Raw genomic sequence first — 20949 nt, forward strand, 5'->3', positions numbered from 1 at the left:
TATATTGGAGACTGTGGATTTAAAATATTCAACTTCTGATGCAGGGAGTGATAGTGTGAAATGAAAGGAAATATCAAACATCCATCTTAGTAAATCAAGCATAGCATCTGTATTGAGAATAATTTGCTTGATTGTTATAAGGTAAAGCTGTTTATGAAAGCCATCCTTGAAAGTGGTGAGGTAGCCAGTAGAGTACGCAGGGAAACAAATATTCCCATCACCCATGTTTATGGAATGGATTATTTTACTACACTCATTTCTTCAGTCATTTTTCTTATAAAGTCTTTTTCCCTCCCAACATGAGAGAAAAATACTATCTTTCCTTTATTGCTTCACTTTGAAAAGCAAATTAGGCAAAACTATACTGAACAAGTGAAAATGAATAAAATTTAAACTGAAGTAGCAAAAGAAAAAAAAATAAAATAAAAGAGAGGACAAGTGATCAAAGGTAATAGATTATATCCTTGGTAAGGCAACTAAACCCCAAATCAGCTATAATCTGACAAGGTGCAGGTTGAGTCTCCAGCCCAAGGGTTTGTTTTCATAGTAGTGGTTACCGACCTGATAATAACGGGAAATTATGCAGAAAGAAGCACATTGATTTTCTAGCCCCACACAGTGGTTGATCAGAAGCTTCCAGTTTAGTGTAGAACATGTGTAAATTCTCCAAACCTATCTTTTCTCTCCATTTACTCTCCTCCTGAGCTATAAACACAATTCTCCATTGATCTCTAATTCCTAGGTGAGGCTCGTACCATTAAACCAGCCAAAAAGAAGGACAAAATGGAAAGGAGAATAGTAACGTGTTTTCACTACATCTAAGATATTTTATAATGTACATATAGCTTTGTAGGTGAAAAGTCTAATCATTTCATCAGCATGCTTATTACATTATCTAATGAAGCTAAAATTTGGTGTACTATCTGGCACTTTAATCAAAGTGTGGCTTATTATGATGATTATAACAGTTTGATTCACAATTCAGGAATGATTATATGAAAGTAATAAAATACAAGCATTTTTTTTTCTGCTTTTTCTCCCCAAATCCCCCAGTACGTAGTTGTATATTTTAGTTGTGAGTCCCTCTAGTTGTGGCATGTGGGACGCCGCCTCAGCATGGCCTGACGAGTGGTACCATGTCCACGCCGGGATTCGAACCATCGAAAGCCTGAGCCACTGAAGCGGAGCACGTGAACTTAACCACTCGGCCATGGGCCAGCCCCAAAATACAAGCATTTTTAACAAACATGCCAGAATTTCCATATTCAGTTGAAGGATATTCTTTTTAAAGTAGTCACCTAGAGAAATTGTATATTTCTAATAAAGTTTCTGCCACTACTTAAAACATTTTGGTAACATATCCTTTAAAACCAACTTGGACATCATTTATGAAAATTATTACTTTACGTTATCTTAATAATTAGAATTATTCTTCACTGGCAGATTTGGTTATTACCTCCATTTAGTTTTAATGCAAAAGTCAGCTTATAAATAGCAGCAGTTATTAAATGAATTATCACTATTTCTAAGATACAATAGAATATGATTTTCAAATATTAAAAAATAGTAGGTATGAGGCTAAATTTAATCCAAAAATGTGTTCTGCTTTAATAACAGTTTAAAATGAGGAAACTTTATATAAGACATCTGGAGTCTTGGCTTCTCTTGGAAATTAAAAGAATTAGCAACAATGGGCAAGTATTTCCTCATAGTAACTATCAGTGGGAGCTGAACGGAGGCTAATCCCTTTAGAAGAGGAAATGTATTTTCACCTTAATCCCTGCTTACACAATATACATAAATATACTGACATCAGGGGGCCGTGACTCAATGTGGTAAGCCAGTCAGCATATAGGTAAAACTAAGTTGGCATTTTGGGTGGCCAAATACTCCAACTTGCCTCCTTGCTAGAGAATTACCTATCCTTGTCTTGTCGAACTCTGGAGTGGCCTTAGGATTTGTTTTGGCCAATAAAATGTAGATGGAAATGAAATATATCACTTTAGGGCAGAGCTTATGAACTAGCATGCAGTTCACCATGTCTTTTCATTTAGCTAATAAGGCAATATTCCAAGCAGAGATTTCTCCATCAGCCTTGGCCCTGGAGAAAAGACAATGAAGAGCAGAATCACAGTCCATAACAAATGGGCAGCATGAGTGAGAAACAAATCTTTGTTGTAACCCAGTGTGATTTGGGGACCATCTGTTACTTCTCTATGACCTAGCCTATCCTGACTGACATACACACATTTAAGTTACCTACCTGGCCCCTGTAAGCAACTGAATTTGTGACCCATGCTTTTCCTATAGGCTCTTCTCTAACTTTTAGAACACGAAAAATTGAAGCTCAATGGGGTTAAATAATTTGTTCAGAGATAATGAAGTTAGTCTCTGTATCCAGGTCTATCTGCCTCCAAAGTCTATGCACTTACTTTAATTCTTTACTCTCCTACACCATAATATGACCAGTACATTTTGCCATTATTTCTATCTCTCACAATACTGTAAATAAATAAAATGGCTTTAAAATTCACTGTTTCTGAAATATCTAATCAAAGTAGATATCTCAATTTAGCAAGGAAGTTGCTAAAATACAATAACCCTTTTTTGACAGATTTTTCTAGAAATTATATAAAATACATGTTAATATACAATTCTATAGTCTTTGGGTTTATTTTGTAAACATATTCTGTCTGTAACACTTTAAAAGAATTGTAAATCATATTTATTGTTTTGCACACAACTCAGACATTTATTAATATTTAAAAAACCTAAACACAAAGTAGTAAATTTGGCTTCTTTTCCCCACAAAAATGGGAAACATATCCTTTTAAAGAAATTTTTAAATTATTTTTACATACCAGTTGGTTGTTGGGACTTACATTTCCAGCAAAAAATAATTAACCAGCAAAAAATTCCCCCAAAAATAACATTAACTGATTAATGGGTAAAACAGTTTACAATAACATGGTAAGCAATAAGCAAAAACTGATCAGAAAAGATCTTGCTTTAAAGTAACTTTCAAACAGGTTTCTATTATAGTATAGTTTACTTCCAAGAACTCTGAGCCCATTAAGAGCACTTCTATACATACAAAGACATAACAAAATGATACAGTATTTACTTCAACAACAAATTAAAGGTTGTCATAATATATGTAACTTAAATACCCCCCCCCATTGATAAAGTGGCTTCTTATTCCTTAAACATAGAAATTCTCTCTTCATTGTAGAAAGATGAAGTCCTCTCACCAAAAGGCACATTCTTATCTGCAAGGAAAAAAATACTATAAATGCTCAACCCAGAACAAATTTAAACACATTTTAAAATATTCCCAAAGATTTGGAGTGGCAGGAAGATAATGAAAGTATTTAATCTAAGGGCATTATAATGAATGGCACTGATAAAACACATGATTACTTTGCTTATATTAATTATATCAGATACTATCTTTTGAATTATAATTCTAATTTGTTAAAAGGGAATTTATATATAACTAGTGTGGGTAATTAAAGTCTATTTCATAGTCACACTAAAATTATAGCCTCATATAATGTTCATAAATGACTTTAATTGACTTAAATATACAATATAGTTATTGTTTCTATAGTTTCTGTAAATACAATTCTTAACTGATATTTCTACACCTTCAGAAATGAGGATTAATTGAATTTGCAGGCCCGGAAGTATACTCCATGAAACAAAAAAATGTTTTTAGTACTTATGATACAGTTACAAAATGTATCATACAGAAGATAAGGTTTTCCATAACATATACAATGGGGTAAGATTGCCCATTTTCTTACCTTGTTGACTAGTTTATGGTAATATGAGGTTACACTTTCATCACAAACATATTTATAGACCTTAACTCTCATCACACATCAGGCTTTACTGGTACTCAATCCAAATGACAGCTTCCCAAAAACTTCTGCTACTTAGAGCCATTACAACCAAAAGCATTTGGTCAAACTAAAAGAACAGCCAAAGATGTGCCGATTTTATTAACTTAAAACTCCCTTTATAATCATCATTAACATTTAGAACTTCATTGGAGATATATGTGAGAATGAGTAATACTCTCTTACATCTTAGTGTTTTATCCAAATCTTTAGTAAGCAATCTATAATAGATCTTTAAATGATTATGAGATTACAATAAGCTAATAAGATTCTAATATGTTTTAATTTAAGTGTAAACTGAAGCTTTTAAAAAAAGATATTGAAGGTTACTAAAAAACAATGTAATACTTCGTCATCGTTTTACACAACCCTCGTCCTTTGCATGCTTGAAACTCTTGATCATTTTAATAAATGAATTTGTGGATTATGAAAAAAATCAATCAGTGAAATCAAGATTGCAGTTTCATTTAGGAGAGTAAGAACACAAAACGGCAGGTACCTAACCCCAACTCTATCATTAAATAGCTTTTTGAACTTGGACCACTTATGAGAATCTAAGGAACATTTAGCACTGGCACCATAAGATGTTTTGTGATCAAGAAGTACCTAGTACATGAAGAATCTCTTAATGGAGTTTCAGAAATGCATTTTGAGATTCATAATCAACCTCAAAACATATGTGAATATGCATAGTTGTCTATTATGATATATTATACCACATATGTCCAACATTTTCTTGAATCTATTTGTATTTTTCGAGAGTGTATAACTTTCTCTCTTAAAGGATTGCATTCCTTGAGTTGGGATTTTCTCAGAATTCCACCCAGATGTTGTCATCCTAACATCTACTATGTGCTACATGGAAGCACCACTCCCTAATCTCTCCCTGGCATGACTAAACTACAGACTAAACAGTACTGAAGATGTTCTTTCTCCTATGCCCATAGGAAATATTTTTAACCTATCAAGAATCAAACCCATCATCTTCCAGACTTAAACCTGGTCTTCCTCTGTATGCTTTTAACTCAAATAATGATAACGTCATCTACCTAGTCATCATTCCAGTAGAAGCACTCAGGTCCTCTCTGACTACTTCTCATGCCCTGCATTCTGCTGAGCACTACTATCTTGTCAAAGTTTTTTATTTCCTTACCCTCCTAAACTAGCTTTTGCTTCTGCTTTGACACCTCTCATCTGAACAAGTGAAACAGCTCCAAAATATATGACCTTAGTTTCTTCCCAACTGTAATTCACCTTTCACAAGGTCACTAGAATCATCTTCCTAGAACATAAATGTCATGGTATCACTCCTTCACTCCACAGTCATTGATGATTTATGACTATTTTCACAACTAATAAAATCTAAATCCTTAATATGTTTTTTAAAACTATATCTTTTTAGGTTTTGTCCCAAATCTGACTGATTTATCACAACCCTAGTACATATCTTGTGTTCTACAGAGGCTCACAACATGCACACACTCTCATACGGGGTCATCCCTTGGCTCATGCTTTAAACTCTGCCTGAAATGCAACTTTCACCCCTTTCATAAGGCTCTTATTTGAATATCTTACATATTTTTTAAAATAACTACAACTCAAGTATCACCTCTTCAGTGAAATCTCCTATGTTTTTATCCCTAACTCAGTTTCTCAGTGATCCCACAGCAGTTTGAAACATGTGGAGCTTACGCATGGCATGGGGAAAATAATCAAGCATTCCTACTACCTGGAGAGGTGATATAGAAGTTGTAGAAGGTAGACTGGCAGACTCAAAGAAGCTTGGAGACAGAACCAAGGGTACACAGTATAATCTGTGTGGACCTGTTAAGAAGCTCTTTTGGCAGAAGTAGGAGAGATAGAGGCTAAAGCCCCAAACCCAAGCAAGACTGTAAGTGTACCCCTATAGACAGGACCATATTTTATAGTTTCTAAAACAGCCATTTTTCATATTTTAACATCTCTGAACTTGGGATGCATCTTCCAGTTGATGGCAGGCATCTTAGAATTGCTGTCAGATAAGTGGTAGTTCTTACGTAGTTGCCATTGTCTACATGTGCATGAAGTTGATCAAAGCTATTTGTATTGTTGTCACTTCAACTGAATTATATGCATGTCTGGTATTATAAAGAATGAGTTTCAGGGGCCGGCCCCGTGGGCGAGTGGTTAAGTTCACATGCTCCACTTTGGCAGCCCAAGGTTTCGCCGGTTCAAATCCTGGGCGCGGACATGGCACCGCTTGTTAAGCCATGCTGAGGCAGCATCCCACATGCCACAACTAGAAGGACCCACAAACGAAAAATGCACAACTATGTACCAGGGGGCTTTGGGGAGAAAAAGGAAAAATAAAATCTTTAAAAATTAAAAAAAAAGAAAAAAAGAATGAGTTTCATGATGTTTAAAATACTTCAAAAAAGATAACATCATGCATCATCACTGAAGCAAAAGTTATTGTATATGTAGAAAGAGACGAAAGAGTATACTAGGTTATAATTTGGTATCAGTGGAACAAATGTTTATCACTGGAACATGGTCTTGTTCCATATTTTTGCAAAGAAACAACCATGTCTTTTAAAATGGGAAGATGTCTCAGGTAGATGAAACTTTGCTAATTTCTGTTTTGAGAAACTATTATACACCAAGAAATGCATCTGAAGGCAGAAGAAGTTGCCAAATTCTTCTTTAGAAGGGATGAAAACTGTAAAGTACTGAGACGCTGGTGTACATGATTCTTCTCTTATGTAAAAGTATCACACTATTTCGTAATTAAATTGACAGTGTTTTTTTTTCTTAGTACTACAGTTTAAAATTAATAGTGTCTTAGATTAAATGAATAATGGTATAAATCTCTATGGAACTCCGACCAACCTGGAGTGAAGGAGGTGGGAAAGGAGTGTGGAGAATCTTTACTTAATGACATTTAAATCTTGAATTCACAATGTTTAAATTGGAAATAACTACTGAAACTGACAAGTTCAAGTTTTCGCCATTAGAATTTAAGATCTAAAAATTATTAAGAATGTTATATCCTCATTCACCCACATTCTATGGTAATGACACATAGAACCAGTACAGACAAATCTATTTTAAATGTATAGTCTCACATGAAAGCAGACATTGGTAACCAGAATATTTAATGCCTTGATGGATTCCAAAGTATTTAAAATAGGGTATGCAACATTTTGGGTTGTTTGTGCTACTAAGTTTTACAGCTAACTACATTTTTTAAAAAAGGACATTCATTCATTAATCACCAAACATATATTGAGTTTTTATTATCTGCCAGGAAAACTGCTTGATACTGGGAAGAATGCTGATGACAAAAAAGAAAAAAGAAGAAAAATAAAACATAATTCCCTGCTCTCTTATTACAGAACTACAAATAAAGCATGGAAATCATCCAGAGAACAAAAAAATTTGGCCTAAGAAAGGAAGTCTGAATTCTAGTACCATCTCGGTCAGTTATTTACTGGATGCTCTGAAGTCCTTTTTCTCAATAGGGGGTTAAAACAGTTTCCAAGAGAAGATTAAGGACATCTTTTCATGGAAGTCTTCAGGGTGAAAACACAACCTATGGAGGCCCAAAGCTGGGAACAAGTTTGGAGATGCAGTGGAACCACATTATTTGTCAGGTGACTTGGTATGGAGGAAGAGTCAAGACACAATGGAGTGAAGTAAGGTTATGCAATTATCAACGACAGAAGCTCAAGAAGCACTTGAGTTTATATAATCATATTCTGGTGCTATTTATTTTACCACAATACTTCTCATACATGAGCACTTAGTCATTCCAATCTAATGATTAAATCAGACGTCAAATGCTCTATTGTTCTGCCATTTACAGAATTCCCACTGTACTAAAAAAACTACTCTGGTTATGACAATAGATTCCTACTCCTAAAAACAAATAAACAAAGCAGCAGCAGCAAACTTTTGGCATGCTCTATGCTTTACCCTATAATCCTACTGTCCTGGATACCTCTCACTTCTCTGCAAAACTGCTACTCATAAACAATAATTCCTCAGACTTCAAGCCTTCATTCAGTGAGTGCCCAAACCCAAACATTTCTCTCTTGCCAGGTGCCAGATTGAACCTTCAGAAAATACTTTGAATAGTCAAGATGACATATTATAAGTTGTCTATTCAACATTTGTTCTCTCCTTTTTGTTTGCTAATACAAATACTGATTTTTGTGTGTGTGAGTGAAGGGGGGTAAATCTGTTGGGAGGAAGAGACAGATCTGAGAAATTTTGATTTCCTGATAAAGAGACAGATGTGGTGTGTTCTTGCCTCCACTATCTTGTCACCTGGAATACAGATGTAATGGTTGAAACTACAGCAGCCATATAACCAGGATAAGACAAGCAAGAGGAAAGGTTCAAGAAAAGTGCATAAATGTAGACCCTGTCATCAAACAACCACTGAATCAATACCAGCAGCCAACTACTGCAGACTTCTTATGATGTGAGAAAAACTTTTCAGTCACTGTAATTCTAGGTTCTCTACTACCTGTAGTAAAACACAGTCAAACTTACAGAAGCAGAGAGTAGAATGGTGGTTGCCCAGGGTGAGGGGAGAGGAAAATGGGGAATTTCTATTCAATGGGTATAAGGTGTCAGCTATGAAAGATGAGTAAGTTCTCAAGATCTGTTGTACAACTTTGTGCCTATGGTTAACAATACCGTACAGTGCACCTAAAAATTTAAGAGGGTATATCTCACGTTACATATAATTATTACAATAAAAAAATTATCATGCTTTTCTATGAGATAAAACAAGTGCGTAGTATCAATAAATTTTATGGAAACCTCAGAGTATTTTTCAAGCCACAAGAATACTGTCTCTACACATTATACAATAATAAAAAAATAGACATTATTTGCAAGGACAACTTAAAAGCTAACTCAGAAAATCTTAAACTAGCAAAATGGCTACAAATCCAAATCAAGTTTGAAAGGAAAAAGTGTCCTAGTACAGTCAAGAATATTGTTACTCTTTATTTAAATAAATTTGCAAATATTAGATTCCTGAAAATTTTTTTCTCCCAGTTCCTTTTAAAGAAGATATGTCAGTGGATTTTAGAGAATGAATATTATCTGAGAGGGCTGAGAAAGGTTAATGCCTTACAATTGTGTTTAGGACTTTTCCTGTCCAACACCTTGATGTCCTTGTCCCTGTATTTTCCTCAACCCCATTCACATAAGTCGACCTTATCGGTGGTTATGCTTCACCTCCTATGTCCATCTATCCCACTATATACCTTAGACAGTCTGTAATCCAAACAATCATAGCGAAATATAAATCCTGAATCAAAGCAGTAAGCAATTTATTAAATGGATCAAATGCTATATGAACAGAAATTTGTGATGCAACTGTTCTATAGGAGTTTTCATTTAATAGAATTAGTTTAAACGAGATCAATCAAACACTTTTGGTCCAGGTCTGTGCTGTCTAACACAGTAGTCACTAGCCACCTTTGGAAATTTAAACTTTCATTTAGTTAAAATTAAATAAAATTAAAAATTCAGTTCCTCAGTCACATGTGTCACATTTCAAATGTTCAAGAGCCACATACGGCTAGTGGCTATCAAATTAGACAGGGCAACTCTAGACCACACAGTGACATGAGAAAATAGCATTACCAAATAGAATCTAATGTTACATAACATTTGTTAAAATAATATATAAATGATTCATGCTCTTAACTAATAATTTTTGTGATGTCTACTTTTCAATGGAGCAAAGCAAATTTTCTTCTGAGTCAAGGTCCACATAAAAGTAAAGCATGCAGAAAAAACCCTACATGAAGGTTCTCTTTTATTACTTGTTTAAGTAATGACAAAGACAGCATAGTTCCCTTTAAGTGGATAAAGTACAGACTATTTTATTAGTAACACACCACTGGACATCCTAAAATACCAATTTCTATCCCAAATAAACATTAGTGCTTTGATACATTCCTATATTCTATTTACTGTGAATAACCTTAGTATTTATTCTGATAATACATTGTGCTCTACATTGAAAGCAGTGTTTTAGAAATTAGAACTATTTTCAAATTGATAACTGAATAAGGTCTTCTTAATGAGGGTTTCTAGATAAACGCTTATATCAAACCTGCTTTCTGATTCTGATACGCTGACGTTAATAACCAGAATATATTTTGTAGCCAAGTAACACTGAGCACAAATGTAATGAACACATACAAGACATTAAATTTAATGAAGCAGAACAGAAGTAACTAAAAAGGAAATTTAGCACTTTTTAAAATTACATACTTGGCAAAAATTACTAGAATAGCCTTGAAGTGACAGAAGTACTAGCTTTTAAAAGCTGCTACCAAGATTGTCAAAATGTCCTTTAGTGTATATTATTATAAAATAATAATAATAATTTTACTCTTCAGTAGAAATCAAACAGAATAGCAAGAAAATATTGCTCCCATTTGTTTTGTGTTGTAAAACACTGTTTCAAACTGCATTTTTGAGACTAGTCATGAGTATTTGTTTCCAATATTTTTCTTTGAGAAAAATGAAGGTAATTTTTAGTCAGTATGTGCTCTCTGTGATTCCCCATTAGTTTTTCTATCTGAAAGGACTGAAACATCCTACACAATAGTTAAAGAATTAATAATCATTTTTCAGTTTTTATAATTCCTCTGTGCAAAATGTTTCAGTAATTAAACAAAAGAAATTCCTTCTAATATACAAAATTAGGATATCAATAGCAAATATAAGTGAAGTTATATTATCCATGCTGCTCAAGTTACTTTTTTCCACATACCAACAAATTTTCCCAATTTGACTGTACTAACTTCAACGCTTAAATTACTAGATATAATGGTAATGGTGGTTAACTCTTCAATATCCATTCGACCCCGAATGGGGTCTTAATCTGAGCTAATCATGGTACTTCCATTTTTCTTCCCAGGGTTTAGTTTAGGAATGATTACATGACCAATGATATGGAAAATAAAAACAAAAACAAAAAACAACTTTGTTGTAAGTTTCTAAGGAAACTTTTCTCAATCCTAAGAAAGACACATAAGAGAGCTAGTCGAAAGTTACCATTCTGAGTGTGATTATAGGAACTGCTGGCACCATCCTATTATCAGCCTAAAAATGAGGCCAACACATGAAGATGGGCAGAACCAAGGGGATCACGGAGGAGAGGAGCCAGGGCCCTGATGTACTGTGCCTGGAGTTGGCCCTGGCTGTGACATCTGTTAAATGAAATAATACATTTCTTTTAGGAAATTAAGATTAAACCATATATCAGCAGTTTCATATGGTTCAATCTAATACAAAGAAACAGTGAAAATAATTACCCCAAATCCCAACTACCAAGAACAATCATTAAAATTTTGATGTATTAAAAGCCTTGATAAAAATACCCCTCTCAGAAAGAGCTGACTACAAAAGGATAGTTTTTGTGATAAAATTCCAAGCAAGGAAATTCGTTTACCTCTCTGGAAATGGCTTGCTTCCTGTTATTTTGTGGACAGAATTTGAAAAATGAAGAGGAACTAATTTTGGAAAGCATTTAAACAATGAAAGCAGCATCAGCAAGAGAAGATCCAACAAGAATTACCAGCAGTTAAACTGTAGACTAATATGATTCTACATTGCAGTTGGCAAGGTAGGCAAATCATATTTACATTCCTCATTTTTAGGGTCCTCATTTGAAAAATAAAGAGTAACAGCAAGTTCTGGTTAGAGAAGACAGAATGAACAGAATATAGAATTATTCTCTTCATAGATACAAATCAAACAAATTCTTGAAAAAATGGAATGAGATTCTAGCAGGAAGAGAAGCCTAAATTACTTAAAGTCTCTGAGCCTCAGTTTTCCTATGTTTAAAATAAGAGTAACAAGAGCCAGCCCTGATGGCCTAGTGGTTAAAGTTCAGCACTCTGTCTCACCACTTCGGCAGCCCAGGGTTCGCCTCCAGGTGGTCATGGAACCACACCACCTGTCTGTCAGTTGCCATGCTCTGGCAGCGGCTCACACAGAAGAACTAGAAGGACTTACAACTAGGATATACGACCTGTACTGGGGCTTTGAGGACGGAAAAAAAAGAGGAAGGTTGGCGCCAGATATTAGCTCAGGGCCAATCTTTCTTTGCAAAAAAAACCTCCTTGAAAAAAAAATAAGAGCCATAGGAACTACTTTGCAGACTGTCCTGATGATTTCATAGCACATGTAAGAAGCCTAGCACATTGTCTGGTACATCTTGCACTGAAAGTAGATATTTACTAACAAGTGACTATTACAATCGCTCCTACTGTAGTTGTTATTCTACTCAGTCCAGGCTTCCCCCCTGGGCTCAATAACAGGACCCCTGAACTTATCTCTCTAAAGACATTCTCTCTACCACTATGCTCAACTCCCTTGGTTTCTTCTACTATTTATATGGCTGTTCTGGGAAGCTCTTGGTGAGAGCCCTCTTTCAGGGCCTAAAAAGACTTTACAACATACTCTCCATATATGTATTGACTTTTTCCCCTTTATTGGGAGAAACAAATGGCATTAAATATAATTATCACTTGTTATTAAAATGACTCACAATAAGATCTATATGCATCTTTTCCACAGATAAATTTGAAATGTTGAATAAATTGATGGCATAATGCATGTTTAATCTCTAACACCAACATTAGAAGATCAGAAAGAGTCCTCCCATTGAATCAGCTTCAAATGGAGTGAGAGAGTTTGGACTGAATATCTCCTCACAGAAAATAATCTCTAAGCTACAGAAGGTAAGAGGAATATAAACACAGCTCACCCACACCTCCTTGAAACTGCTGTCCATTAGTAAAAAAGAAATGTGTCCACCTTCCCCAAAGTGAGAGACAGAAAAAGGGGTCCATATCTGCACAGACTTTGAAAAAAATCACAGCAAAGGTCTTGAATCAGTGTAGCTGTTATTTAAATGATGTTTAATTTTGTTTTAAGAAGAATATAAGAAGAGAATAGAAAAACTGTTTGGTCCTGCTTCTTAGTGTACTGAAATATCCACCTTATCAAAAGCAGGTCTAGCCTAGAGAAGAGTGTTACCCTGATGTTGGCAAGGTCAAAAACAATAATGGGGAATCCCAAGTCTAGCTAATACTTGTTGGTTCTCTATTTCTGGCCTATGAATATCTGCTAAATTGTTAACTACACAAGGCTGGGCATTTTGTCCAATTTTGTTCACCATTGCATCCCCAGAGCTCAGTAGAGTGCCTGGGAACACACGACAGACATTTTATCATTTCTTCTAATGAAAAAATGAATCCATCTAATTTGCTGTGTCCACTGGGATACCTCAGAGGCATCTCCAATTCTCATGATTAAAACTGGCTTCACAGCTTTTGATCCATAATCCCACTTGTAGAAATTTACTCTGAAAATACACCTCCAACAATACAAAAACACATATACATGAGGTTATTCATTGTAGTACAATTTATAATTGCAAAATAATTGAAAACTACCTAAATGTCAATGCATAGGCAATTAGTTGAATAAACCATGGCATCTACATACCATGGAGTATTATGCAACTGTAAAAAATGAAAAATATCTCCATGAACTTATCTAGCATGACTTACAGGAGATATTACTAACTGCAACAAAAAAAGTATAAAAGAGCATATACTGTATGCTTACCTCTTGTGTAAGAAAGAAGAGAAACACAAAAAATACATATTTCTGCCAAATTTTATCAAAAGAACCACAGGGAAGATAAACCAGAAAATAATGAAACTGATTATTAACAAGGGGTGAGGTGGGGAGAACAGAGTGGAAGGGATAAAAGAGAGAGTGCTACTTTTCCTTTTTATTTTAAAGATTGGCACCTGAGCTAACAACTGTTGCCAATCTTCTTTTTTTTTCTGCTTTTTTTCCCCAAATCCCCCCAGTACATGGTTGTATATTTTAGTTGCGGGTCCTTCTAGTTGTGGCATGTGGGATGCCGCCTCAACATGGCCTAATGAGCGGTGCCATGTCCATGCCCAGGATCTGAACCCTGGGCCGCCACCGCGGAGCATGCAAACTTAACCACACAGCGACGGGGCTGGCCCCAAGTGCTACTTTCCTGAGTGTATGTGTGTGCATATCTTAAAAAAATCTTTTGTGGTTTTTACTTTTGGAAGCATGTTAGTGTCTTTCATATTAAAAAAAAAAAAACAATAAAAATGAGAAGGGAAGGAGAAATCTAAAACAGAAAGCAAACTCAAATGACTTAAATTATATTTCAAGTGACTACTATAACCACACTAAAGAGGGGAGGAGAAAAAGAACTAAGCCAAATCACCTACAATATCTGAATATTTACTCTTAGTCTTGGGCAGGATGGGGTTGTGAGGAGAAAACTGCAAACAAACCCTAAACTCTCCTTAGTAGGTTTGTTTATTTTAGTGTTACAGGCATAGCAATTCTGAAACTGTATTAATTTTATTATAGGACTGAGCATATGAGTAAATGTGCTGATGTTACTGAGAGCCAGAATGCTGCTGGGAGTCATTCTCATGACAGAAAAAGGAGAATGCAATTATGGAAAAGGAAGAAGGCAAGAAAGAAACCAGGGGAGACAGACTGGAACAGCAGAATGGGAGATATGAAGTAATAATATCTAAAATCTGCATATATCTGTGAACATGCATACATATGGGTATGTGTGTATACATGCGCAGACATATCATAGACTTGTCTGCTGAAAGGCCCAAGAAGCAAGGACACCTCAATAGCAAACAGCTCACTTAGTGCCCACTCAAAGGAACCAAGGTTCCTTGGATAAATGGCTGATTCCATGGCTGGGGCAGGGTAGATACAAAATGAGCCTGGAATATCTTGTTAGGCCAGAATGTAAGGAAGTGCTTAAAAAAAATGGGACTAAGTCACAAGGGTACAGAAGCCAGCTTGAAGAGGCTCCCACTTGCAAGTACAGCAATGAATTATAAACCTTTGAACAAAAGCGAAAATCATGATTCCATGGTGTCAATAAATAAACAGATAAATAAATTCAGAACGAATGAGGGAAGGCTCTTGCTTACAGTACAATGTCAATACTGATTTGTAAATACAGAGGAAATGTTGAAGTTGGAAAATCATTATTTTACAACTATAATAATGAAGATTAGATCAGGAAAGAATCATGAGCAGGGGCTGGCCATGGCCAAGTGGTTAAGTTCGTGCGCTCTGCTGTGGCGGCCCAGGGTTTCGCTGGTTCAGATCCTGGGTGCGGACATGGCACCGCTCGCTAGTCAGGCCACGCTGAGGTGGAGTCCCCCATGCCACAACTAGAAGGACCTGCAACTAAGATATACAACTATGTACCAGGGGGGATTTGGGGAGATAAAGCAGGAAAAAAAAAAAAAAAGAATCATGATGAATGACTGCTAAACCCAGGGGGAAATTAACAGTAACATACTGGAGAAATTGCAAAATTTGAACAGATGCATCCAAATTACCACTGCGAATGAAGGACAGATGAACATCATGGGCATCGTGTGTCTCCAGATATGATATCGTGAGGAGACAGAATGATCTATGTATATTTCAGCTAAGAATGCACAACCTGAATCTAATTATAATGAAACAACAGAACATCAGATAAATATAAAATTCAGGAGATGCAGTCTTCTATAACTATATTATGAGAGACAAAGAGAGCACACAGGAGAACAAATGAAGTAAAACGTTAAGAATAGATGAAGCTAGATAAAAAATTATAGGATATTCTTTGTACTATTTTTATTCTTGTAAATTCTCTGAAGATTTGAAATTATTCCCTCCAAAAAAGTTTGTTTTAAAGTAATGCATGAACATATCCTCTTTGATGGAAAAAAAAAAATTAAACAACCTAGAAGGATATAGAAGGCAAAGTGAAAATGAAAATGAACTCTCAACCTCCCAATCTCACCTTTTCTCCGCTAGAAGCTAAGCTTCACTAAGTCAGGATTTTTTTTTTTCTTTTCTGTTTTGTTGCTCTAACGTGTCCCAACCACCGAGACCAGTGTGTGGCACTAAAGAGTTGTTATATAAACAGGTGCTACATCATTCATTGATCGGATGAATAAATGAATGAATAGGTAAGCATAGCAAACAATTTACTGTTCTCTTTATCTAGACATTTCTATATTAAAGATTTTTTTAAGTAAATGGGGTCATACTACTAAAAACTCAAGATGATTTCATTATCAATTATCATTGATAATTATCATTACCCCTGAAATTTGCTTCTCCATTATTATCACCATTTCTACCTCCTTTACTCTCCAAACACAATTCGCTTGAATAATTTACTCCTCTCTACTTCCCTTGCTGTCACTCTAGTACAGACCACCCCATGTACCTGCACCAGCTAGCTGGTCTTCTTCCTGATCATCTTCCTCCTTATCTTACTCTTCTCCAATCCATGCAGAGTAATCTTCAAAACACAACTTCGATTAGGCTCCTCCATCTTAAATTTTTCCAAGCCACTTTTCATAACATGTAGAATAATTGCTAACTCATTAACATGGATCATGATCTCCTTTCTGATTCTTTGTTCTGCCTTACCCATCACTCCTACTTTTGCAGTCAAAGCTCAAAAATCATTCATTCACTCATTCATTTATTCTCATGCATATTAATATAGCACCTATTTAACTTTTTTAGTTCCTTGAATATTTTATACTCTCTTTTCTTCTGGTACTTTGTGACTGCTGTCCTCTATCCAACCCCTGCCCCTATAGCCACCTTTTGTTTTGCTAATTTCTACTCATTTTTCAGGTTTCAATTTACATATCACTTCTGAGAGGCTTTTCTGGACCATTAGTTTTTCATTAAGTGTTTTATGTCCCCATTATAAGTTCTCACACCACCCTATACTTATTCTTTCTCTCTTTGTATAACCCTGATTAATGTCTAGCTCCCTAATGGAATGCAAAATTCATGAAAAATGGGGCATAACAGAGGGATACATATTGGAGAAAGGTCTGTGATGAGGCAGGATATAAGATAAAAGATGGCTACAGGTAATTAGATATTATGGAAACTGTCCCCTCCTTTATGCCCTTCCTACCTTCCCTAGTTCTGTCCCTCTTCATCTCTCCTGGGCCACCTTCCCCACTACTACAAGAGGTATGACTCTACAACACAAATCTGACTATTTAATTTCATACGCTCTGGACAAACGACATCAATAGTTCTCCAACAACAGCAGGGTAGTAACAAACTTCTTAACAGATTACAAAACTCTGTATTTCCTTCAAAAAAGCTTGTGAATCCCTGTGTCCTGCCACAGCTGATCCTCTCAACCTTGTATGTATGAATACATGCGCACACACAACAGGCTGTATTCTAGACATTTTCTGCTGCTCGCATTCCTTAAACAAACTATCATCTTTCACAACTAAACTTTGGGTAATTGCTTCTGCCTATAACACCTCTGTCTTTAGTCAAGCACACTTGAAATAGATTAACTGGGGTTCAAAATCACTTCCTCTGTGGAAACAACCCTGACTTCCTAAGCTAATAACTTCCTTTTTTGTCTTCCCTTTTTCTGTGCATGCATAGAAGAGGTGCCTTTTCAGAAAATAAAAGAAAATAATAATTATATAAAAAGTGAGACTTTGTTATATATTATATTTTATTTATATATTTTTACTATTAAATTAATTAATTTAATATTAAATTAAATAGTAATTAAATTAATATTTTAATATTAATATATTATAAATAATATTTATGTAATACTTATAAAAGTGAGAAAGGTTTTAACACTCAATGAGAACAGATCTGAGAGTACACATTATAGCTATACTACTTGGCTATGGACCATCAGTCCCACAATTTTGCCAGGAAGCACTGTTTAGAAATGGAATAACCCAGACTAAAATCAAAATATCTCCAGAATGCAAAAATAAAATCAAGTTTACTACTATTTTTCTCTTTGTCACACACACACACACACACAGACACACACCCCATTAATACACATTACCAGTAGGAAGCAGTTAAAAGGACATAGCTCTGCAACGAGATCTACAACAAAGAGTTCTTTTGGGGATGGTATTCTATTATTTATGTCTATTTTAGCAAAGCAATGTGAATGTGAGCTGTTGGTTAGGTAGCAAAAAAAACTTCATTAAACAGAACTGAATAAAATCTGTTAGGATAAAAACTGTTAAATGAAATTCTACTTTTTCAATTTACTTATCAAAGACTTGCCTCCTGATTTAGGGAATTAAACTGCTCAACACTTACCTTCGAGGATGATTGGCATCAAACAATGTGTTATCATCATCCTCATCATCTTGTTCTAAAGGTGTCAATTCCATGTTTTCTATGTTAGTGTCCAAAACTCCGTATCTCCTAGTCTTTCGGTTTCTTCTTCTCATCCTATTAAATAGAACATATTAATGAATAAAAAAATTATTTGAATATGGTATAGATGATCCTTATATTTATTTGTAAATTAAAAATAAGTTGTCACTGTTTCTGCCATAAGAGGCACTCAATATCACAATGGTTATATTTCAGAAATGGAACCGATTTACCGCCTCAGATTATTTTTGAAACAAAATCTACTCCTACATGCTTGTGAGCCATCACCATTTCTTCTGTCTGACATACTCTCTTCTCTCTGTCAGCTTATGGTGTTGACAGATAATCCTTTAGGCCTTAGTTCAGGTATATATTTTTATTGAAGCTTTCCATTCCAGCCTTTTTCCCACCTCCTCCATGCCTTCTTACAACTGTGCATGATTAGGTACTTTCTTCCTCACTAAGAAACTCTGTATATATGCACTCAAATTCTGACTGGGTAGCTTACAATCCTTGCTGCACATCAGAATCATCTAGGCTATTTTAAAAAGCCCCACAGTCAAGCCAAATCTTCACACAATTAAATCAGCATTTCCAGGAATAGGAACTAAGCATCAACATTTTGTTAAAGTTCTACAAGTGATTCTAACGTGCTGAAAACCACTATCACAGATTCAGTGGTTCTTGAAGTGTGGTTCCTTCAAACAGAAGAATCATAATCATCGAGGAATTTATTAGAAATGTAAATCCTCATGCCCATTCAGACCTAGTGAATAAAAAACTTTGAACCTGAAGCTCAGAAAACCATGTTTCAACAAACATTCTCTGTGAGTCTGATGCATGCTTACGTTTGAGAAGAATGCTCTAGAAGAATGAAAATATCTTAGATTGCTATACATTATTATCTGTGTCTATATGAAAGGGTATCATGATTTAGAACCCTACTCTCTGCTTCTCTCTCAAGTAACTTTTTCTTTTCCTTCAAATTGTTTACCTCAATTTGCATTTTTATTTGCTTATGTATACTGTTATTTGAGTGTTTATTTGCCTGTTTCTCCTACTAAGTTCCACGAGGGCTGCGACCATGCCTGTCTCATTCACCACTGTATTACTACTTTGCAGCAGTGTTCGATTGATTAAGAGGCTCCTTAAATATTTGTTGAGGGTCTGAGTGATACCATATTCTAGCTCAGTTATCCAAATCTGACCCTGCAATCGATGCCTAAGTCACCTCCAATACAACAACCTCAACTTTACACACAGGAAAATATATTTTACATAAGTATCTACAGGAGTTTAAAAACAAAATAGAGATATTTCAGCAAATAATAACAAATAAGTTTATTAAATTCTGTTCACTTTGTTTAACATAATAAGATAAGAAATACATGCAATGTGGTAAGAAATACTATGATTACAGCACCAACTGCAAAGAGTAATATGAGCCTCTGCAAACACGACAGTGGGGATCCCAGGGGGACAAACTGTCCTACACACACATACATACGATACACACATACATATAACATACACTTAAGAAATATTTGAGTCTTACTAAGGATCAAGCATTGTGCTAGCTTCTGGGTGTAAAGTACTAGCTCTCAGTGATCAAAATGTAGAAAATATTACTAAGCCAAGACAAAAGCCAAGATAATTTCCACTAATCTCTATAGATCTATCTATATTTCCACCCAAAGGTGCTGAAACAGGAAACAGAAGTTTAAGTACAGTTTTTAAAACTACAAATATAACCACTGTAAGAGTTAATACTAATGTCAGAACTAGCAAAAATGAGGTAGATTGGTGGCAGTATGAAATATAAGCTAGTCTTTTTTATATAGTGAGGAACTAAGTATGTTTAGGTTGCTAAATTAGCAAATATATATATGTATGCATACATATATATGTTGTGTGCACACACAAACATACTCACACTCACCCCACGTAGACCAGAGGTCTAAACTTTTCCTGAAAAGGAACAGATAAATATTCTAGGCTCGGTAGACCACATATGGTCTCTGTCACACATTTATCTTAATTTTTTTGTTGTTTTGATGTTTTACAATCCGTTAAAAATGTAAAAAAAAAATTCTTTGCTCATAGGCCTTAAAAGAACAGGTCAGTGGACAGGATTTGGCCTATGGGCCATAGTTTGCCAATCTCTGATTTAGACTTATGAAAGAAAAACTGAGAACAGAAATGATAAAGGTACTGATTCTGGAAGTAGGAATAGAAAAAGTACAGGGGAGTTATAGTTCACTATGGTCCTTATGAACCCACGATTTAATAACATTTGCATGGATTCCTTTGATTTTAAAAAGTGACACAAGAGTGAGTGAAGCCACTTGGTAGCATAAGTTAAGGATAGTCAGAGTTATAATTTCTCCTCTTCCCTTTTGTCAGTCTGTTGCTCAGTTTTCTAGACCATATGGCTTTCTAAACACTCTGGCATTTTCAGTCAACAAAGAAGAAATTAATGTTATGTGAAATTATTTTTGGAAATAAGCCAGATTCTTCCAGGTCATATATTATACATCAAATAATCAATATGTTAATAACCTGGTCATTGTCAGTCACAGGATACCTTGGCAAGTCTTTAAAAAGGGAATGATATAATCAAAGAACTTAAGGACATTTAGAATTTATCTCAGCTGACACTCTTCTCTACTCCCAAGGTCTTCATTATACTTTGAATGAATTCTCAGTCTTTCAATGAGTGCCTAAAGTAATCTGGCTAATAATGCTATATTCTTTA

General features: G+C 35.1%; 1 protein-coding gene across 2 annotated transcripts in view; it reads right to left on the reverse strand.

Moving 5' to 3' along the window:
• Positions 1-2724: 2724 nt before the first annotated feature.
• FAM174A (family with sequence similarity 174 member A) overlaps positions 2725-20949 on the reverse strand; it is a 43956-nt gene continuing 25731 nt past the window's right edge. Inside the window, exons 2-3 of one of the 2 annotated variants that reach the window (XM_023617926.2) lie at positions 18135-18269; positions 2725-3269 (exon numbers count right to left, since the gene is read on the reverse strand). In XM_023617926.2, coding sequence (XP_023473694.1) covers positions 3266-3269; positions 18135-18269 — 139 coding nt within the window. In that variant the 3' untranslated portion in view covers positions 2725-3265. Of the gene's footprint in view, positions 3270-18130; positions 18270-20949 lie in introns of those variants that run through there. The other variant, XM_001918316.6, reaches the window with a different exon arrangement.

The sequence above is a fragment of the Equus caballus genome, chromosome 14 (genome assembly GCF_041296265.1).
Source record: "Equus caballus isolate H_3958 breed thoroughbred chromosome 14, TB-T2T, whole genome shotgun sequence".
NCBI lineage: Eukaryota > Metazoa > Chordata > Mammalia > Perissodactyla > Equidae > Equus > Equus caballus.